This window comes from Phycodurus eques, chromosome 3, assembly GCF_024500275.1.
Source record: "Phycodurus eques isolate BA_2022a chromosome 3, UOR_Pequ_1.1, whole genome shotgun sequence".
Classification (NCBI taxonomy): domain Eukaryota; kingdom Metazoa; phylum Chordata; class Actinopteri; order Syngnathiformes; family Syngnathidae; genus Phycodurus; species Phycodurus eques.
In genome coordinates this window covers 9424634-9444428 of record NC_084527.1, presented here as the reverse complement: position 1 = coordinate 9444428, position 19795 = coordinate 9424634, and the positions used below count along the sequence as shown (strand labels likewise).

Sequence of the window (19795 nt, the reverse complement as noted above, 5' to 3'; positions counted from 1 at the left end):
GAAAAAAAATTCTTCATCTCCAGGCTGTTGAAGAAAAGACTCTTACAGAAATGTTGGGCTGGTGAGAGGAATTTAATTTAACAGCAAAGATTATTGCAGAGAGGAAATCTTGGATGCAGTTATCTGCTCCTCACCTTCTCTTTGCTCTTCATTACAGTCTCCTTCCATCAGACGTAACAAGATGAACACAACATAGGGCCGATGATCTTTTTTGGGAAATCTACAATCACACAGAAATATAATCCAGTTTGACTTTCTAAAGTTGAACACCTCAGTTAGTTTTTTTGGGGGGGAAATTAGCTTTTTAAGTCAAACACCTTGGAAGAATTACATCCGAATGATTATGTGTGTGTGTTTTTTGCTTTAACTATGGCATATTCCAATAAACGAGCAGTCTCAGCATGGGTTGTGAAGAGAAGAACTTGAAAAGAAGAATTTACACCAGAAAGGATGTGAAGTAAGATGACTTAGATTCAAAGCAGTCAAACACCTGATTGTAAAAGCGTGGTATTGTTTTTTTTTTTTTTGGGGGGGGGGGGGGGGGGGGGTTCTGTTAACATTGCTTAACATATATATTTTTTTACTTGTAGGAAAGTTAAGAATGTTAAAGTTCTGGAAATTCTCTTGACATTTTTTAATCAGTTCTGCCAAGGGAGTTTTGTTAAATTTTCTATAACTACTTGTTCTCATTAATTAGGTTTGAGAGTCAGCTGGAGCCTCAGATTCACACGTATGGATACATAAGATTATTTTAATTAAGGAAGCCGGAGTACCTATAGAAAACTCACACAAGCTCAGGGACAACTTGCAAGCTCTACACAGAGATGTCCTAACTGAGATTTGAACCCAGATCTCCTGAGTGTGACGCAGACGTGCTAACCACTCGGGAAAAAATTCTTTCCAAATCTGAAATCTGGTAGACCACCACGCTGGAACGGGTTGTTGTGCACTCTATAGTCATTCCTCTTCTTATATCTCACAGGTGGTGCGTAATTAGACATCTGCACAAACGACCTCAAAGTGTTTGCGCTTGTGCATCTGCAGCATACAAAATGTGTTGAGAGATCCTGGATAGATTTTGCGTGGGTAATCCAACTCCGGGTTCAGTCAGAGTTTATCCCCTCTTGACACATTTTCCCTCTGGACCAACATCAGCAAATGATTCCTCACGTCACTAAAACGTAAGCTCTCAAGCATACAAACACTCAGCAAGAGACACACACAAACGTTTGGAGAAAACGATTGCCCCTTTTTACATTTTTAAGGTTCTCATGCATTTCTACTTTCTTGGTTAGTGATTTGATTTATCAGGCAAACAAAACAGTGCCGACGGATATAAAATTGAAAATATATCAGATGTATGAATTTCAGCAGCGAGAAGATGGAGTAATGTAAATAGATCTGATTCAGGGTCACGCGACAGGCGGGTGAGCCGAGGGAGTCAGGTTGGCGTAAAGATTGAAAAATAAAAGGAAAATACAGCTCAGGTAGGAAGAGCTATTGCTCTGCCACGTGAGCAGCTGTCAGACGGTATGAATTGTTTGCAGTTAAAAAAAAAATAATGTATCGACACTTTGTCTGTGTGCATTTTCTTTGCTGTCCACACATGAGGTCAACATGTCAGCTGTTTTTATGAGCTTGTTTCACCTCGACATGCATTGTGGTTTCTGCGATAGAAACCGGACGTCTTAGGTGATTTGGAGCAGCAACCAAGATGTGAAAATTCCCAGCGTAGCAGTTAGTTCTTAGCTTTAAAAAATAAAAACAAAATTAAAAAATGCATTCATGATTACTTCACAGTGATCCCGTGTTTATTATGGGGAATACATTCTAAACCCACCTACTATAGGTATAAATTGCAATAAAGAGAAAATGTTTTTTTTTTTTTTTTTTAAATATTCTATATATATTTGAACAAAACAATACAAGCATAAAAGATATAGAAAATATGTATTGTATTGTCTGTGTGTTAGGATACAGTATGTGCCTTTAAAAGCCGGGGCCTGGTAGGGTGCCATTCGAGTGTGCGTGTGAGGGTTTAGATGTGAGCTGTGGTCGACAGTAACTCAGGCATCAGTGTGCTCATCGTTTTTACGGGCGTTCCGTAAACATCTGAAAAGTGCATCTGCAACTCTGGAACTCCTTTCTCACATGCAAGGGCAAAACAGAAAGTAAGCACTGTAAAAATCCATTATAAAAAAACTGGGTGTAAGCCACAGATTTCCGCAATATAGCGGGGATTTCCTCGACAGACAGATACTTTTCACAAAATAATCTGTGATATAGTTGGGGCGCCAACGATAACCCTCTATGTAGTGGAGGAACACTGTAATCCCTTTTTGACATTCCAACTGGACTGCACCTTTGCTATTGGTTCTCAATTGTTCATCTGATTTGGAGGACTTGGACCACTTTTCACTCTCAAAAGGTGCCTGATGGGAGTTCATTACAGCGCGCGAGAGGGGAAAGGCGTGTGTGCTGATAGGCGTGCGACTGTCTCCCTGCGGCGTCACTGGGGTGTGTAATTGAAATGGAAATGAGCCAATCAGGGAGCGAGACGGCTGGTCATGCCGCCCCGTGCTTACGACTCTCTCTCCAAATTCAGGCTCTTTGTATTCTTATGTGCATGTTTGTGTGAGCATTTTGTGACCCTTCTGTTGGAGCATCATTGTTTTCAGTTGGTGATAGATTTTCGACCCAGTCCCTCCTTTGCAACGTCCGAAAACGGCATTTCTGGGCCCGGCTGATTCGCCCGGCTGCCTTGGTGGTATGATCCGCAGCCTTCGGCGACAGCTGCATCATAATGGAGACATGTAATTTTCACCATTTTACAATAAGCCCACCATTTAACTCTGCTCCTTAATTACCTGTTTTGGTGCCAGAGAGCCTCAACTGACAAAAAAAAAAAAAAAGGCAATTGTGAAGAAGTGTATTAAAAATTGGAACGTGATTGTAATGGCTTGGTCAAGTGTGTGTTTGGGCTTAGTTATTCCACAACAACTCCATCTGGGCAGCTACTTGTGGGATTTGTGCCATCTTTTTAGTTTCACTGTGATGGGTTTCACAGAACTGAGGCCCGGATTGTAGCTCTACATATTTTTGGGTGCTTAAGTACTGTATCTGTGTAGTTAGTACTTTTTATTTCATTTTTTTTTCATGAATAACCAAGGCTGAACATTCCGAAATACAATATTATAATTTTTTTATATAAACATATATAGCTATAATGTGTTCTGTAATTGCTTAACAATGAGGCCAGGGTGCACCCCGCCTCTCGTTAACTAAACATCTTAGGCCAGTGATGTAGTGGTTTGTTTGGCCGATTTCTGCGCAGGCAATGTGGGTTCAGTTCCCACTCACTTGACTATGTGAATGTGAGCGTGAATAGTCTGTCTCTATATGTGCCCTGTGATTGACTTGCAACCAATTCAGGATGTCGTCTGCATGTTGTCAGCAAGAATAAACTCCAGCTTTCCACAACCCCGAACAGGACAATATATAACTTCCTTGACAGAGGTAGTTTAAAAAAAAAAAAAAAAAAAAAAGTTTGAGAATTTTTAGTGGCTTTCATCGAAGATGCTCACAAAACCTTTTGGGCTCCCCCAGCTTGCTGTCGTTACTATAGCATGTCTGCTGTCTCCATCTCACTCATCTTACCTGACACAGTTCATTTGAATTCTGCTGGTGCATCTCATACAGATGTTGAAGTATCTTCACTTTGCGGTGAAGAATGACTTCCACTGCCTGCCGAGAAGCAGCCGACAGAATAGCCGCGGGCGATCAAAGATGCTGTCGCTAGCAATGATGCCTCTTTTTTTAGATTTGTATTTTATACAGTATTTAATGCAGGGAACTCATTCAATTGCAAAACGGTGTTGCCATCCATTTTGTTGTAATTTTCTCAGTTTGTATCCATATGACAAATGATTCTGTTCTAAAAATTCTCCCTAGCAACAAGTGGTCGTTCAAGTGCGACGTGACCAGGAAAAACTATTGGAAAAATTCCTAGTGCCTGCCTGGTGAGCAGATTCCATCTGGGTGACGTAAACCGCTGCTGGTCGCTCATTGGTAGAGCAGATTCCGTCTTGATCCATGTTTGGGTTGGCTTTTACTTTTATTAGATTTGGGTTTAGATTTTGTTACATGTTATGTCTTGTTTTTCTGTGTCCCTCATGCATGTCTCACTTGCTCATTTGGTTTTCGTCTCCATCTGTTGTCGTCAGCCCTGATCCTTGTTTCAACAAATCAGCTCCCTACGGGCACTCGTGCCTTGTCCAGGTGTGCCTCGTTGTCTCGTCAATTTGTCTGAATTTAGTTCCCTGCTTTCTTTCAGTCTGTGTCAGTTCATTGTTGCTGTCATATGTATTTGTCACGTCATATTCTGCTTCCCCTGTTTTTTCTTACTTTAAATCTTGTTTTTTTTTAGGGACTTTGCTAATTTAGTGTTTTGATGCTACCAAATACCCTGTTTGTCTTTTTTGGTGAATAAATACTTGTCCTTTTGAGAAAATGCTGCTCCCCAGCCTTGCTTCTCCTGCTTCCTTGGATGTGGGCCCCCCTTGTCACGCCACACAACAATTTCCATGCCAGATTTGTCATCGTAGCATATTTGTAACATTTTGAGGAAATACTCCAAATTTGGTTTTTGGCGCAGCTGGCGTCAGTCTCTTCTCGAATAAAATGTGCCTCCTTACCATGGGCAATACAGCAGATCCTCATTCCCATAAATTTTTTGTCATTTGTTAGTCATGTCTCATTCCATTTAATGCGTTCAGTACAGCATTGATTTTGCAAAATGTTCAAGCGGAGAAAATGACAGCCCTGAGCTGAGCTGGCTCTTGTGAAGTAACTCAGAGCATAAACACTTCATGTAGCTTATTCATGTCATACATTTATGACATTAGTAGTCCTATTTAATGTGGAATATACTCAGGTCATATTAAAGATTGACTGTAAACTCTGCACTTCTATTTGAAGCCTCCAGCTTCTTCGTGTAAACTTTCACTTTTTGGGAACTAAATCTTCCCTTACCCTTTCTCACATGGTGCCAGCTTCTGGCTATCTCACTTCTTTTGCTAAGCCTCCTGCACGCAAAGCACAAACCGAACACAGGCATACAAGTGTGTATGGAATTGGAAATGTGTGTCTTGCATGTTTGTGTTTATGTTACAGATGTCTTTTCTGTCCAATTTTACGTGCTCACCAGGCCAAATAAGCTCGGCTTCATTTACAGTCGGGGGCCGTCGCCACCATTGTGAAGGCTGAGGCTTGAAGAGAAGGCCAGCTGAAACATCGCGCATACGTACACATATACAGGCATGCGCACATGCTATATCTCCTCTCCTTCACATGCGCACAGGCGGATGAAAAGGATATGACCATTAAGTCAGTGACATTTAAAAACGGGAAGAGAGAGGCATGGATGTTCCTGGACCTCAGCAAACATGTTTTAAATGAAATGTTACAGATGAGCTCCTTCATGCTTTGCTTGTAAATGCTTCACAACGGTATTTACCCTGCAAAAGTAAACACAGGGGAGGGGGAAACTCATGCTAGTTCATGCTCATAAATCCACACATGGACACACATACACATGAATATACAAAGCAAAGCCAGCTGACACAGATGCACGCAGTAATGGGAAATGGCTGTGGGTACATTTGCCACTTTATTGTGACATTAATCATTCAATTATACCGACACAAATGAAGTGACAAGTGGAGGCGCTCCGAGCAGATTGCCGGAATTGCCATGTGATCTTAAAAACGTTTGTGTGATGTGTGTTGGGATGGGATTGCCACTTTGTAGAGTCCTAGTGCAGCAGATGCCGGATCAGCATTCTAGTGCATATGCAGTGACTTGATCCGACAAAATCCATCCTCGAGTCGGAACTCCGAACGCCACAGTGACTTAACTACACAGAGTAGAATAGAGAGCATATAAAGTGAGCACCACAGGGATAGAATATTTAAAAAATGAAAAAAAAAAAAAAAGCAGCAAGTATTTTCAGAGAATTTTTAGAGTAAAATGTTTTAAGATTTATATATGTTTGTCCTGAGCTCTCCGGGGTCTTTCTCATCCTTTTTGGGGGGCTCGAAGTCACCTTCCCTATAGTCTGCAGTTTTCAATTAAAAGTTTGGTCCGGTTTTACGGACTAGGTCTAATCCGACATGCCAACTGGTTTGTTTCACAAATCCATCAAGTGAAGAGTGAATGGAAACTAATTGGAAAAGGTAAAAGGTTTTTAAAAAGAACCGTGTTTAGATGGATGTTCTACCCGTCACATCCATTATGGGCCAATCAGATCAAAAAGTAATAGAGTAAACTACTAGCTTGACAAAAAAGCCAGTGTCTCTTGTTGATAAGTGAAAACATCCATTCAATCACGAAATGTTGCTGCTCTTTTCTTAATCGTAAAATGAACGAAAAAAGTTAGAGATTAAGCCAACAACTGTATTTATTTTTATCGTACTTCCATAAATTGTATTATTTATTTGATTTGATTAAACAGATGTATTTTAACAATTCCATTTTTGTTTTTTGAATGAGTTATCAAGAACTAGATATGCATTATCCAGGCAAAGCTTGGACTACCATTATCTACAACATTGTGACCACAATCTCCTCAAAGGATGCTTATTGGCCCTCTCATTTTTGTTGAATACACAACCATTGTAGTTTGAAGCTGGACATGACAAATAGGCGGAATTTCCAAAAAGTATTATCGCGAGTGCAGCTGCCTCTCCAGCTGGATTTGCGGGTGAAGTGAGTCTGTGGCACCAGCTGTGCATATATATGAGTGTCCATGTGCAATTTTGTGGCTGAAACTGTCACATTGGAAGTGCTTGAGGAGAGTGTTAAAAGGCACGCAAGCATATTTTACAGCCGTTTTCTCAGTGACCCTGAAACCAGGCCGCTGCAGACCCTCACAGCAATTGCTCTCCAATTTAGGCCATTCCACAGGTGTGAGACCGATTCTGTCATCGGCAGATGAGATGTGTTGAGTGCGTGTTTAGGTTTGTTGTCGACATCTGATAAATCGGTGTGTATCAAAGCCCTCTGACCCCCATGTGGCCTCTTCTTGCACAGCCGTCAGGGACCGGGCGCAGTGTTTTTCCCATCATGACATTTCTCATCTGGGCCTCCACGTCTCCCCATGATCTTTTGTACCATGCCTGCATTTGTCCTTCTGTCTACAAAGATTTTTGAGTGCTTTTTCTTCTCTGGAGAATCCCCCCCCCCCCACACACACTTCTCTCTCGATGTGCAGATGTGTGGGCAAGTATGTGCCGCAATGACAGATTTATAGATATAAACAAACTCACGTAAAGAAATTTATTGAAGCTTGAAGATGAGAGCGCGGCTGCCAGTAAATTTCAACGCCACAGTGACAGAGTGCAGAGAGATTCAAGCTTGCGCTCTCTGCATATGTGCTAAATTCCAACACTTCCATCCGCGGTAATTTGAGGGACTGTTCATGCGTCTTGTCCATCAATGTGACTTTTCTGCTTTCTTTTCTAGATTCCATCGTGGGGACTATCACATTGACGTGTGCATAAATGACTACCTGGATGTCTACTGCCCGCACTACGCTGACTCGGTACCCGAGGAGCGGACTGAGCACTACGTCCTCTACATGGTCAACTACGACGGCTACAGCACGTGCGACCACACCTTCAAGGGCTTCAAGCGCTGGGAGTGCAACCGGCCGCACTCGCCCAACGGGCCTCTCAAGTTCTCGGAGAAGTTCCAGCTTTTCACCCCGTTCTCCTTGGGCTTTGAGTTCAGACCGGGCAGAGAATATTACTACATCTGTGAGTCTTCCTTCCCTGGCATTTGCTTGTGTTGCTTGGCAGCTCTGTGATGTATCAATCAGTAACAGCGTTGCAAAATTCCCTGACTTTTCAAAATTGGAGACTCGCGCTGCAATGAAATGGGAATAAAACTGAACATTAGCATGATTCAAGGTTAGTATTTTAGCTTCCATTAAAAAGAACGTTAAAAATCTTATTTAGAAACTCCGTTCCTATAGTAGGAATGTAACCCAGGTTTGTACACAAATGCACTGTCACTAACTTATGCTCACGCAGTAGCAAAGTCATAATTACAGTATGTGTATGGAAAAACACTTCATACATATAAAATAAACAAATACAAAACAGTAAGGTGTTAACTGCCCGTGCCCATCACATGCTAGGTGAACTCGTATTCTTACGCCACTACCATAGTTCATTGTATATCGGTTGACATTTAGAACATTTCCAGAATTTACAAGACATGTCCCACCTGGGCATGGGCCGATATCAGATTCTAATGGTATGATAACATTGAGCAAAACATCTTGTGGTATAACAGTAATGCAATTACAGCTCTCTAAAGTAGTATTTTGAAATGTTTGGGTAAATAACTTTTTTCATTGAATGCAATCTATTTTCTTTTTAATCTACATAGAATATTTGGTACACTAGTAAACATTAGAAATTAAATAATTTCATTGTTTGTCAAAATGCAATACAACAGTATAAGTACTTATTTCTCAGAAAATTAGTGGCTAGTTCTGTGCTCTTCACCGTTTTGTAACGTAATGTCAAAATGGAACGGAGCTGACGTTATCCATGCTAGTCAGCCGTGTTATCTGCCTCGTTAGGAAGTTTACAGCGTTTGTTTCACCAACTGTAAAAATGCTAACTTTCCGAGCTGGTTGTTGTTCATTTCAAGATAGCGTTATATTAATTATACAGTATAAATGTGACCTTGAATTTGTTGAAAAGTGATGGGTGTGGTTCTTGTAAGTGTGATTTTAAGTATTGCCTTCTCTATCAGGTACTCTACGTCAGCATGTTTTGCTTATCCTTCCTTTATCACGCTGCAGAACGTGAAAACTAACCAAAAAAGCCGAGTTTTTCAAGAAGGAGCAAAGTCGTAGGGTTCACTGACTCCTTGCACCAACAACGGGCGGGGATGAGGTTGTCTCACTTGGAAAGTTTTAGCTCTTTTGAAACACAGGGGAAACTTTTATAAAGTGCGCTACACCTTGACACCTAGTCCCACCCCCTCACAACCCTAATCATTAGTGTTCCATATATATTTCCTGCGGCTGTGCTATGTATTAGTTGAATTATATTTAAAACTAAGCAAAAGCGTGCATGCACATAACAAAATGAATCCACATTCAGGGGAGTCCTCAGTTTACGATGGAGTTCCGTTTCTATGGCAGCGACATAACACAAATTTGTTCATAAGCCATAACGTGCCGTACTCAATCACCAACCTATGATGCCTTGTATACTGAGTACCCCCTGTATTATTCTAAAATTGAAGACACAGTCAATTTTTTATTTTTGGGGAATTTTAATTCATTTGCTCCCCTAATAAATCATCGAAATAAAATTAACCTGTTCCACCAGGCCAACTTTTATCATAATAAAACTAGAAATATATTCAGGTAATGTTTATAGTTACATTTTATCTTGAAACAAATGGAGAATACCTGAAACATAAGCACACAATCCGTCAGCCATGTTTTCACACTCTAGTGCTGAGGTCGACACTTTTGTGGAAAACTTTTCCCTAAAATGGCAAAAGTATTCCGAGGGGTTGGGGTGAGGGGAGGTGGACGGGGGGTGGTGGTGTTATAATAAGTGAGCCAGAAAGTTATTGCTCAATTCTCCAGCTGCATTATATTGGAGTCTTCAAAAGGAATACCCTCCATCAAGCTCCTCGTCTTCTCATGTCAAATGTTCAGTTGTCTGCGTCTCAGCATTAGAAGCGAGTCACGCCGAGGTTATTTTGAGTTGAAGGGGGCTTAAAGCGAGCAAAACCTCTGTGGCTCAAAAGTGTCGAGGGAATGGATTGGAGGGTTCATGAAATTCAAAGTCGAAATGAACCTCAATCCTTTAATACATTCATTATATCTCCATATGTCATGTTGAATAAAATGAATCATAGTTTTGTTTGCAAACCTGCACATTTAGGATGACCCTGACCAAAACGTTTGAAGGGATTTTTTTTTCCATTAAGAAAGAAATTAAACCAGTTGATTTTCTCTTTAAAGTTTCTAGAAGAGTGGTATTCAAAAACATTGATGGGAATGATTTTCTTGGATGAAAGACAGATCGTCCAGTACAGTCGACCGGTGATCGGTCATCCACAAATCCATCAAAGTCCTCATGTTCTGTATCCAAAATGAACAGCTGGGCAAGTTCTCCATCAAACACGCCAAGTTCCCTCGCGTCATTGTCAGAGTCAGTCTCGTTGCCGTGCGGCTCCTCAGAAATTATGCCGGCTTTGACGAAAGCTCAAACAACAGTGCAAGCAGACACGTTACCCTAAGCATCCACAATTCATTCACAAATTGTGGCGTAACTCGTCCGGCGCTGCCTCCTAGTCTTACTAAAGCTGTGTTCGCCATCTGTCATCCATGGCTCCCACGCCGCTCACAACTTCACTTTGAACGTCCTGTTTACACTGATGTCCAGCGGTTGGAGTTCATTAATCCATTGCTTGAGTCGGCCTTCCAACTCGGGCCACCTCGCCTTGTTTCCACGGAAACTCAGCTTCGTCTTCTTGACTTGGCGAAGCTCGTTTTCCCGCTTCCTCCACTTGCGAACCATGGATTCGTTGATCTTGAATTCTCTCGCGGCTGCTCGATTCCCATGTTCCTCCGCGTAACTGATAGCTTCCAGTTTAAACTGTGCTTCGTAAGCGTGTCTCTTTGTAGGTGCCGTTTTTCGACTGCGGTCAAGCCAGCCTCCGCTCGTAAAGTAGCAGTCAAGCCAGTCGCCCCTAATTCTGTTCATACTCTGCATTACGGTAATAGGTCGCCAACTCGAGGCGAAAGCCACCTTCAAAATAAAAGGTTCCCAATAATACGGACGTCAGTGCTCTTCGGTTAAGGAATGCAACCAGAAAGGTTAATTTTAAACTTGAGATATATTTAAAAAATTAGCTTATTTGATATCTTGGGAAAAATTAAATGTAAATGGACTGCACTTATATAGCGTTTTGTCCACATCATCACAGTGCCCAAAGCGCTTTACAAAGCCTCAAATTCACACACACATTCATAAACCAATGGGCGACTGCTGCCATGCGAGGCGCTGCCAGGCCCACTGGGAGAAAATTAGGGTTCAGTGTCTTGCCCAAGGACACTTCGACATGCGGACAGTCGTAGAGCAGGGATTCGAACCTGTTCTACCGACTGAGCCAAAGCCACCCCAACATAATCCCATTGGTATCGCAAGACAAGTCCAGATCTGTGTGACAGACCACCAAGGACTCCACTAAAAGAGGTTTGATGAAGATCTGATATTGTATTTCAAAATAAAAGTCTCTGAAAACTGCATATTTTGCTATCATTACCCCTGACTGAAAAAAATCTGTTAAAAAAAATCTATGAGATACGTCCGTATTATTGGGAGGCTTTTATTTTGAAGGTGGCACACTTAAGGCGCGCCGCATTATAAGGAGAAAATTTAAGACTTTTTGGTGCACCTTATGGTCGTGAAAATACGGTACATAAATCTGTATACGAGTCAAGTGTAGTGAAAACATTTTCAATTAAATTACGAAAAATAATTTTCCCACCATATTCTTGTTTATTGAAATGCACCTGTATAATGGAACATGTTTTATCTACATGTTAGTATCTACTTTTAACCTAAAAAGTCTGTTCTCGTAAGATAAAGTTAAGGCACCTGAAATTTCCTTTTATGGAGAAAAGATGATTGAGGGAAGTTTGTCCTGCCACGAAAGTTTTTTGCTCTTGGGAGATGGAGGAGTGGGTGCAGTCGCTACCATATGACAAATTTAATACAGGACTAGAAAATTGATGGCACATTTATGTCATGAAATGGGGAGCCGTTACTTTCATGTCTGGTTTATGCATTATTGATACAGCTATTTGGAGGGAAAGTTTTAAGGTTTGTGCACTTTTTGTGCTAATGAGGACAAATAGGTTTCTCTGCTGGCAAAATTAAATGGACACGCTGACATAACATTGACTAGAATGGCAGAACTCTGCCAGAGATCAACAGTACTAATTAGCATCGTCGCTAAAGGACGCATTACTGAGAAATAAGGAGAAAATGAGTAAAATACATCCTGAAGCAGCACCAAAATCTAATTGTTTCTTCTTTGGTCCACGCCCTACATCGTTACAGCAAAACCTCCTTGGTGGAGGTTATGATCCAAATATATATATATATGTGCTGGTTTTGTGCTTCATCGGTGGCACCCCCGCAATATCGGAGATTTGATCGTGGAGCCATTTGTCTGTCACAAGATCTTATAATCGTAATATCGTAATAGTTAACCACTGTCAAATAAATAAAGCACTCCATATATGAGTAACACTAATGGCTAGCTTACCAGTGTTTTGTGTTTGGAAAGTCATTCACCATGCTGGACACTCCTTTAAAACAAGCTTGTGTCTTCTCATTCTGCCATTTATTGGGATACTTTTTTGTGTATTACTACCACCATGATTCTAGAGTCCGGAGTGAATGCTTTCATGCTGTCTCCTGCAAGGCGATGATGATTCATTCTTTCTATTTTTTCCCCCAAAATGTTGGTCAAATTCCAAATTGTCCAATCGTTGGGCCGTTTGAATTTTCGAGTTTGCCGGTGAACATTTATTGTGTTTGCTCCCCAAGTGACAGCACTGAGCGGAGTTGCGAAGATGTGTTTTCTCGATTGGCAACTTTTTATAACGCCGTTAACCGACGCGTAACCCGAAATTTTTATCCAGGTTTCATTTCACATGTTCCCTCGTCCTGCTCCACCACACCTTAATAGGACCCTCACAAAGTTGCTGCTGTTTATTTGCCGAAGTGCAATCTGGAAAACGACATTAGAGTCCTTGCACTTATTTGACAATTTTTCTTTTTAAAAGTTGCAATATGCTCCTTGTCATTTCGACCCAAATTACACTGAGCGTCATGCTAATGAAGATGAGGGGCGGTCGAGAGCTCGATGGCTGTTAGCTGAGGGTTACACAACTCCTCCACTTGCTCATGGTGCTGCTTGTAACGTTTATTTTTTACTGCTGAGAGATGCTTGTCCCGAGGGCCAGATTAAATTACACTGCGACCGACAAGGCTTCCCTGGAAGCCATGCATTCGACTGTTGCACGGCGTATTGGTTTAGTGGCCCGCGGCTTCATTGGCTATTGAATGATTCTAGCATACAGCCTCGCTGGCCAGCACGGCGGATATTAAAGTCATCTACCATGAAGTCATCTGACATGTGATTTCCCGCCGCCATTGTGTCCAGCTCCCATGTCCATAAAAAGCAGGCGGGAAGGCTGTTGACGGATTGGGCTGTCTCTTTGGTGGACAGAATTTAGAGCTGAAGGAAGATAGAGAGGTAGTTACATTACGCCAACTACACTTGAACCATTCATTCATCTACTGCGTCTGTTTCTATCTCCACCGTCATCATCACGACCATCAGGCAATGTTTCTCGAACCACTACAGTAGAACTACGGGAGACCTCTCAAGCTGCATCTTTGTATTCCGATGCAGTCTTAATAATCCAATGATAAATACAACTATTCAACTGAGGCAGTTAAATTTAAGTGCTAGACGGGCAACCTAATTACTGATATTCTCTCAGGTTACATTTGAGTTTAATATGCCGTTATTGTGAATATTAAGGAGTTAAGATGGTGGAAAAACATGAGGGGGAAAAAAGTCAGCGGCTCAGACTTGATTATCGCTAATCTTTTATCTCTAATCCTTTTAAAAGAGCAAAACTGAATGCCACAGCTGCATAAAATATTACGTTAATCTTATTTGTGTGCCACCAGCAGGTCTCCTGGATTTGCTTCATGGTCATCTGAGTGTTAAATATTGTATCAGGGCACACTACATTTCCTGTGTGCACAGCGAGCTTACATGCTTGGTTCAATGTATTAACAAGCGGGCGTTTGAACCAACTGTTGCTAAACTACAAGTGACAACAGTTTCTATGTAAACATGCAATTTTTTTTCTCTATTCTCTATCTGGATGTTCATATTACAAACACAACAAAAAAAACAACAACAACTGATCTTTTGGCAAATTTTGCCAGCTATTGTTTTCACATACCGTTTATTAATGCTAATATCTAAGATTATGGCTCGTTATTTGTTAGCAGCTATTATGATTTTTAGTGTCATAACGTTTGTTAATAAACTTAACCTTCCTATTTGAGGTTACCAATGTGTTTGACTACTATATTAAACTCTCATTAGTCAGGTTCTTTACCAATTTTGTAAGGTAAAAAGACGTGAATTCTGGTTTGGATATAAAATGCCACATTTAAGATTATGGCTCTTTATTTGCGAGCAGCTATTATGATTTTTAGTGTCATAACTGTTGAGACTTTGTTAATAAACTTAACATTCATATTTGAGGTTGCCAATGTGTTTGACTACAATACTAAAATCTCATTAGTCAGTGTCTTTACCAATTTGGTGAGGTAAACACACGTGAAGTCAGGTTTGGATATAAAATGCCACATTACTCAAATGCCTTTCTAAACGGATGGATTATTGGTGGCTATTCCAAAGAGCGCTGACCGGGGTGTAAATGTTGCAGATTTAAGGTGGATGTGTCATGTTGAGTTCTGTAATTAAACTGTTCATTTCTGAAAGAAAAAAATAAAATAAAATAAAAACTAGAAGCCTAATACAATGTGATCGGCTATCCAAGGTTGGTCCAAGGAGGATTAATTCAAGAATAATTACTAAAAAAAAAAAAAAAAAAAAAAAAAAAGAAGAAAAAATAACACCATTAAGTCATTTAATGTATTTAAAGACTTGGATAATGGAGGGTCTAAAATATACACTCAATATATCACCCTCAAACTGCATATTGACCGCCCCATGAGTGTCTGCGTATGATGCATGTAGCGGAAATAATGTACAGAATTCAGAGCTTCTTTAAGCCCAACAATCCCAAACATGTCCATCTGGTTTTTAACTTGAAAAAACACGTCATGCACTATAGTGTCCCACTCAGACCCTGTTGCTGTAGCTCCATCTGCTGGATATGGTTGGTCACAACCAACATAACTCCAATGCAAGTGGACTGTAACAGAAATCACTACAAATAAATTAATTCCTCCACATTTTTATCTGGATTTGCTTCAAAATGTAACTGATGCGTAGTCCTGTGCAAACCGCCCACAAAGATTCTTGAAAATTGGTTGTGTAGTTTTTAAAATTTTTTGCCATCTAACAAACAGACAGAATGGTAGTCAAAACAATACCTCATCACTTATGGTGGCGGTAATCTGCTGATTTTATACTGAATAGAGTATCTCCATTGTTCCATTTAATTTTTTTCATGGGTTAGCTGGAGGCTATCCAACCTCACTTTGGGTAAATTGCCAGCCAGTTGAAGTGCACATTGAAAATCAGCCATTCACACTCACGTTCACAATTGAAAGTCACAATGAAGTGGGTCCGGCATACCACAAACATTCATTTACACTACTTAAACTTGCAAATAAATTGGGCCCTAAGCATGACCCCTGGGGAGTGTCACAAAACAGACAGCCCGCAGATTAAAGGTTTAAATCTTTTAAAGAGATGAATGAAGATTAAATCTTCATACTCCCGCGGCCGACAACATTCGCATTGCATCACGTGACCGACGCATTGCCCTGCGCGGCCCCTCTGCGTCACTTGACGCGGCAAAAAATGTTGCTGTACGTAGAATGCCGCAGACATCATCTCTCGTGATTGGTCCGTTTTAGTCACATGCTGTGATGACGTACTCAGCGTTCCTCTCGGTTCCACATACCACCTACGCCGCTGCCTTCTTGATCAATTTTGCAGCATAATTACATATCATCTGGTCATCCAGGTCCATTTGTTGTAACTGACACTGTTCCACAGTCGCCATTGTTGTGGCTTTGATCCTTGTTACGGAAAAGAAAGTAAAAACGACTACCGGAAATGGCCAACAAATGCAGAGGAAACTCCACCCTGTGGCGTCCTAGCCAATACCAGCCGTAGCGACATCCCAGACTTGGAGGAGAACTGCAGTACATTTTCAAAACTGCACACGTGGGTTGCGCGCGAGTATAAAGGCAAACTGCGTGCGGGATAGCCGCAGTGACGTCAGCGGGGTCACCGCCCGCGCGAGTATAAAAAAGCCTTAAGACCACAACAGCCACCTATTAATCAGTACCTTTCAAACAAAAAACAAATTGCAATGTATCAGTTATCCAAATGTACTGCTGGAGTAACTTCTTTGCAATTGTGGCTAACAAATAGGCGCTTAGTTCCCTGCAGGAAAAGTAATTACTTTAGACAAAAAAATACAATCAAAGCATCATATAATGTTGCAGTGGCTGCATAAAATAACCGTACATGATATTTCCAGTGTGATAGTATTGATGGGCGGTGCAGCACAGCACAGATTCAGTGGTTGTGACCTTGTAGCACATTTGCCTTCACTACGCAAGTGCATAGTGTAGTGTATTGTAGCGTGGCTAACAGAGAAAATTGTATGCATCATTAGCCGCCCAAGTAGGCTATACTGCACACCTGCACCAGACACAAATGTCAATGCATCCTGAGGCAGAGGTCACTATCCTTGAACGCAGAGATGAGCCATAAATACTGGGCCCATGTACTGTATATGAGGGGGAGCAGTATATAATTTAAAAAATGCATAGCATACATTTATTCAAAATTCTCTATAGAGAGTTTCCCCAATCAGTATTTGCCCACATATCCCACTGGTATGTATTTATTTAGAATTGTCCAAAATGAATACATCCATATAATACATGCATACATAAATAGTTATATCAGTCGTTTCTCATCTCTAATAACACTCCGAGGCTGAGGTAAAGCGAGATGAAAAATTAATCTTCAGGGGTATGATTGATTAGCTTTCTTGTTTGTAGATTAGTATTGAGACGTCACATCATATTTATGTGCAGAAGGCTCTGCTTAATGATGTTTTCGCCCCTCAAGTTTACTGGGGGTTGAGAGGTGATTTTTGTTGCGTCTGAAGAAATGAAAGAAAACGAGGCGGCGTTTTCTGCTCCGATAACCAAAAGAGATGCATCAGCATAATCGGGACAGCGGGAGTATATTCAGACGAATGTTATCATTCTTCAGTTTTCTTTAATATTAGCATCTTGTCACCGTAAGGGTTTTTTTATGAGCATATTGTATGTGTACAAATACTGAACTAGAGTTATTCGACAATTGATAAGTTCAAAAGGTGGGTTTAATCCATCCATCCATTTTCTACCTCTTATCCGAGGTCGGGTCGCAGGGGCAGTAGCTTTATCAGGGACGCCCAGACTTCCCTCTCCCCAGCCACTTCATCCAGCTCTTCCGGGGGGGGATCCCGCAGCGTTCCCAGGCCTGCCGAGAGACGTAGTCTCTCCAGCGTGTCCTGGGTCGTCCCCGGGGTCTCCTCCCGGTGGGACGTGCCCGGAACACCTCACCGGTGAGGTTTCCGGGAGGCATCCGAATCAGATGCCCCAGCCACCTCATCTGGCTCCTCTCAATGTGGAGGAGCAGCGGCTCTACTCTGAGATCCTCCCGGATGACCGAGCTTCTCACTCTATCTCTAAGGGAGAGCCCGCACACCCTGCAATTGTATCCGGGATCTTGTTCTTTCGGAGCCACAGCTCGTGACCATAGGTGAGGGTAGGAACGTTGATCGACCGGTAAATTGAGAGCTTCGCCTTGCGGCTTAGCTCCTTCTTTACCACAACGGATTGATACAAAGTCCACATCACTGCAGACGTTGCACCGATCCGCCTGCCGATCTCCCGTTCCATTCTTCGCTCACTTGTGAACAAGACCCCAAGATACTTGAACTCCTCCACTTGGAGCAGGATGTCATCCTCAACCTGGAGCGGTCATGCCACCTTTTTCCGACTGAGGACCATGGGCTCAGATTTGGAGGTGCTGATTCGCATCCCAGCCGCTTCACACTCAGCTGCGAACCGCTCCAATGAGAGTTGGAGATCACGACTTGATGGAACCAACAGAACCACATCATCTGTAGAAAGCAGAGATGCAATACTGAGGTCACCAAACCGGACCCCCTCTACGCCTCGGCTACTCCTAGAAATTCTGTCCATAAAAGTAATGAACAGAATTGCTGACAAAGGGCAGCCTTGGCAAAGTCCAACCCTCACCGGAAACGAGACCGACTTACTGCCGGCAATGCGGATCAAACAAACTCTGACACCGGTCGTACAGGGACCGAACAGCCCGTATCAGGAGGTTTGGTACCCCATACTCACGAAGCCCCCCAAAACCCCCCCACCACCCCCCAGGACTCCATGAGGGACACGGTCGAATGGGTTCTCCAAGTCCACGAAACACATTTAGACTGGTTGGGCGAACTCCCATGCACCCTCGAGGGTGTAGGGCTGGTCCACTGTTCCACGGCCAGGACGAAAACCACACTGCTCCTCCTGAATCTGAGATTCGACATCCTGACGGACCCTCCAGCACCCCTGAATAGACCTTACCAAGGGAGGCTGATGAGTGTGATCCCCGTGTAGTTGGAACACACCCTCTGGTCCCCCTTCTTAAAAAGGCGGACCACCACCCAAGTCTGCCAATCCAGAGGCACTGTTCCCGATGTCCACGTGATGTTGCAGAGGCGTGTCAACCAGGACAGCCCCACAAGATCTAGAGCCTTTAGGAACTCCGGGCAAATCTTATCTACCCCCGGCTGTTTGCCACTGTTTGGTGACCTCAACCCCAGAGATTGGAGAGCCCGCCTCAGAGAACTCAGACTCTGCTTCCTCATGGGGAATGCGTGTTTGTGGAATGGACCAGGTCTTCAAAGTATTGTTGTGTGTGTGTGTGTGTGTGTGTGTGTGTATGTATATATATACACACACACACACACACACACGGAACATGGTCCACTCTGACTCGATGTCCCCCGTCTCCCCCGTAACATGAGCAAAGTTCTGTCAGAGGTGGGAGTTGAAACTCCTTCTGACAGGGGATTCTGACAGACATTCCCAGCAGACCCTCACAATATGTTTGGGCCTGCCACGTTGGACCGGCATCTTCCCCCACCATCGGAGCCAACTCACCACCAGGTGGTGGTCACTTGACAGCTCCGCCCCTCTCTTCACCCGAGTGTCCAAGACTTGCGGCCGCAAGTCCGATGACACGACCACAAAGTCGATCATTGAACTGCGACCTAGGGTGTCCTGGTACGAAGTGCACGTGTGGACACCCTTATGCTTGAACATGGTGTTCGTTATGGACAATCCGTGATGAGCATAGAAGTTCAATAACAGAACACCACTCTGGTTCTGATCGAGAGGGCCGTTCCTCCCAGTCAAGCCCTTCCAGGTCTTACTGTCATTGCCCACGTGCGCATTGAAGTCCCCCAGCAGAACGATGGATTCCCCAGCGGGAGCGCTCTCCAGCACCCCCCCTAAGGACTCCAAAAAGGGTGGGTACTCTGAACTGCTGTTTGGTGCATAGGCACAAACAGCACTCAGGACCCATCCCGCCACCCGAAGACAGAGGGAGGCTACTCTCTCGTCCACTGGGGTGAACCCCAACCTACAGGCGCCGAGCCAGGGGGCAATAAGTATACCCACTCCTGCTCGGCACCTCTCACCGTGGGCAACTCCAGAGTGGAAGAGAGTCCAACCCCTCTCGCTCTGGTACCAGAGCTTGAGCTCTGGTACCAGAGCCCAAGCCGTGTGTGGAGGGGAGCCCGACTATATCAAATCGGAAATTCTCGAACTCGAGCTCCTTCCCTGCCAGAGAGGTGACATTCCACGTCCCTAGAGCCAGC

General features: G+C 42.8%; 1 protein-coding gene across 2 annotated transcripts in view; it reads left to right on the top strand.

Moving 5' to 3' along the window:
* The window catches only part of efna5b (ephrin-A5b), a 102404-nt gene that overhangs the window by 65617 nt on the left and 16992 nt on the right, over positions 1-19795 (top strand). For both annotated transcript variants that reach the window (XM_061671936.1, XM_061671935.1), the window contains exon 2: positions 7522-7814. In XM_061671936.1, coding sequence (XP_061527920.1) covers positions 7522-7814 — 293 coding nt within the window. The remainder of the gene's footprint in view (positions 1-7521; positions 7815-19795) is intronic.